This window comes from Cajanus cajan, chromosome 3, assembly GCF_000230855.2.
Source record: "Cajanus cajan strain Asha chromosome 3, NIPB_CcT2T_4, whole genome shotgun sequence".
In the NCBI taxonomy this organism is placed as follows: Eukaryota; Viridiplantae; Streptophyta; class Magnoliopsida; order Fabales; family Fabaceae; genus Cajanus; species Cajanus cajan.
Genome location: NC_138519.1, coordinates 54,225,235 through 54,228,306, shown reverse-complemented (window position 1 = coordinate 54,228,306; position 3,072 = coordinate 54,225,235). Strand labels below are relative to the sequence as shown.

Genomic DNA, 3,072 nt, shown 5'->3' with positions numbered 1-3,072 from the left:
AGACCTTGAACTCCTTGATTCTTCCTATGCTTGATTAAGGCTTCCTATGGAGGAGGAAGCCTTAAGGCCACCACGGTTGGTGGAGGAACACTCCCAAGAGGCGCCACTCCTTGGAGAAGAGATAAGCCCCTTCAATTCTCACCACACTCTTCTATGAAGGGATAAGAGAATTGGATGCACTCAAAGAGGTTTAGGGACTTTTGGAAGAGAGAAATCTGAACTCTATTCAGAAAATACAATCTCAATTATCTCAAAAGTGTTTAACAAAGAGGGAAAAATGAAAATATAGGAGTAGGAAGCTTGGAGAGTAAGCTAGTCTTAACCATGGTTCACTAGGAACCATGGTAAGGTCTAGCTAACCACCCATGGTCTAGAGGCTTGGAGAGCAAGCTCCTCACTTAGCTTGCTTGGTAAGCTAGCTAAGGAGAAGCTTGTGCTTCAAGCTTCCAAGCTTGAGAAGAACCAAGCTATTTGGCCAAGTGTGAACACATCTAGGTGGGCGGCTCTTTGGACTTAATTTACTCCAACCGGTTTTGAAATTGATAATTTGATTTAGTTAGGTTCATCCAATGTGAATGGAACCTAGCTAAATCAAATCTATGAAAAATTAGGAGTAAAATGAGTCCAATATGAAAATTTTAGCCTAGGACCACCTTTGGCTAAATTGCTAGAAACACTCTCTAGCTTACTAGTGACACTCTCTAGTTTGCTAATGCCACTCCTACTAGAAAAACTAAGAAAAGAATGTATTTCTAGGTTAGGTTAAATAGAGTCAAAGTGTCCAAGTAACTTACCCTAGAAACAATATATAATAGCTACTAAAAAGGAAATAAAGTGCCTCACAAATACAAAGGCAAAAATACACCTATACAAGTATCTACTATATACAAGGTACAAGAAAACAACTATACAAGTATGTACAATGGAAACTTAAGAGACTAATAAGAGGAACTATAATCAATGCTCATGATGAGGAAAGGTCTTTGAGCACCTCCTCTTTAGAAGTCTCCTCTAGCTTCCTAACCATGGACCTAATTAAAGGCCCAATGGTCTTCATGGGTGAGCCTTCTTGGATCATCCTTCACCTTTCTTGGTCTTACCTCTTCCAAATGGATCCTTGGGGATTAGATTTCCATCATGATGGCACTCACATTCTTTGGATTCTGCACAGTCTATGAAGGTAACTTGTCTGAATTTTGGGACTGTGCTTGATTGAGTTGAGTGGCCATCTGCCCCATCTAATTTGTTAAACTTTGAATGGAGGCTCTGGTCTCTTGTTGGAATTGCATATTTTGAAGAGTCATCTGCCTCACCAACTCCTCCAATGAAGGTTCAGAAGTAAAAGGTTGAGGAGCTGGTGGAGGTGCAGATACAAGAAGAGGTCTCTGTTGAGGAGGCTGATATGTAGAACTTGAGGGATTGTTCTGGAAAGGTTATGGATTTTGCTGCTGCTGCTGCTGAGAGTTTCCCCACCTCAAGTTAGGATGACTCCTCCAACCAAGATTGTATTTATTGGAAGACAAATCATAATTATGTTGTTGCTGGTGTGGAGGTCTGTTGTTGTAAATGTTAGCAGCATATGCTTGTGGGGCATCAGGACTTGTAGAAGAGTCTTGCAAGGAGGGACAAACATTTGTTGGATGACTAATTGAAGTGCAGATGCCACATACTTTTGCTGGTGGTGGAGCTGATTTTTTATTTGCAGCCAGTTGTGAAACCAAGGTGGTGAGAGCATCAATCTTACTTTCCAGCTTCTTATGTTCAGTGGAATCTGAGGCTACCACATCACGCACACCCCTCACAACTATGGCATCACTCCTCATATTGAATTGTTGTGAGTTGGACGCCATTTTTTCAATCAGCCCTCTAGCAGAAGCAGGTGTCATATCTCCTAAAGCTCCTCCACTAGCTGCATCAATCATGCTTCTATCCATTATATTCAACCCCTGATAGAAGTACTGCAATAATAGCTGCTCAAAAATTTGATGGTGAGGGCAGCTAGCACACAGCCTCTTGAATCTCTCCCAGTACTCGTATAAGCTCTCCCCCATGAGTTGCCTAATTCCATATATGTCTTTCCGGATTGTAGTGGTCCTGGATGCAGGGAAGAATTTTTCGAGGAACACTCCCTTCAAGTCATCCCAACTTGTTATTGAACCAGGAGCCAGATAGTACAACCAGTCCTTGGCAAGATCCTCCAATGAAAAAGGGAATGCCTTCAGGTAGATGTGATCTTCAGGGACATTATGTGGCCTCATGGTGGAACAAACTATGTGGAACTCCTTGAGATGCTTGTGTGGATCCTCACCTACACGACCATGAAACTTAGGCAACAAATGGATTAGTCCAGTTTTAAGCACAAAAGGAACATCTTCCTCAGGGTATTGGATGCATAAACTCTCATATGTGAAATCAGGTGCAGCCATCTTCCTAAGTGTTCTCTCTCGAGGTCCAGGTTGGTCACCCATATTTTCAGTTGAGTCAACTTCAGATGCTACACTCACACTATGGATATCACTCTCAGGTGGGACTATATGCTCTCTAACTAATCTATGGTATGTTCTATCAATTTCAGGATCAAATGGATGCAAAGTGTGTGGATTATTCCTAGTCATGCACTACATGGAACCACATGCAACTACTACGTGAACAGTAGGGGTAAAAAGGGAATTTTCATGAAAACTTAGAAACTATCAAAACCAATGCACCAATATCATCCTAAAATAATTAGAAACTACCGCAAAAAATTTGAGAACAAAATTCAAAGCCTATCTACATGAACTACCTAAGAAAAGTTTGGAAAAATAGTGAAATAAAACTTGAAAAATAAAAAAGAAATAGTAAATGACACTTTTTTGAAGATCTTTTTGTGTGGGTTGGATAGATCTTTTTTTTCTACACAAAATGAAATATTTTTTTGCCTAATTCTGATAACCAGAGCCAAAGTTATGGCCCTTTTAAGTTTTGCTAAAAACAATTTTCAAAATTTTTGGTATTTCCAAATTTTGACCAAACTATGTGCCCTAGCTATTTTTTACACAAAATATAGGTTAAATGAAGTTACCACACAAA

At 40.0% G+C, this 3,072-nt stretch overlaps 1 protein-coding gene across 1 annotated transcript; it reads right to left on the bottom strand.

The window, feature by feature from the left end:
• Positions 1 to 1,433: 1,433 nt before the first annotated feature.
• LOC109794287 (uncharacterized) lies at positions 1,434 to 2,615 on the bottom strand. The gene is made up of 2 exons (XM_020353745.2): positions 2,370 to 2,615; positions 1,434 to 2,324 (listed from the first exon to the last, which is right to left on the bottom strand). The coding sequence occupies exons 1-2, from the start codon at positions 2,613 to 2,615 to the stop codon at positions 1,434 to 1,436; spliced, it is 1,137 nt and encodes a 378-aa protein (XP_020209334.2).
• Between the last annotated feature and the right edge of the window lie 457 nt (positions 2,616 to 3,072).

Coding starts and splice junctions, on each gene's coding strand:
- LOC109794287 (XM_020353745.2), bottom strand. CDS start 2,615: ATGACTAGGAATAATCCACACACTTTGCATCCATTTGATCCTGAAATT. Junction 2,325..2,369: donor TCCAATACCCTGAGGAAGAT/GTTCCTTTTGTG, acceptor TTGTTGCCTAAG/TTTCATGGTCGTGTAGGTGA.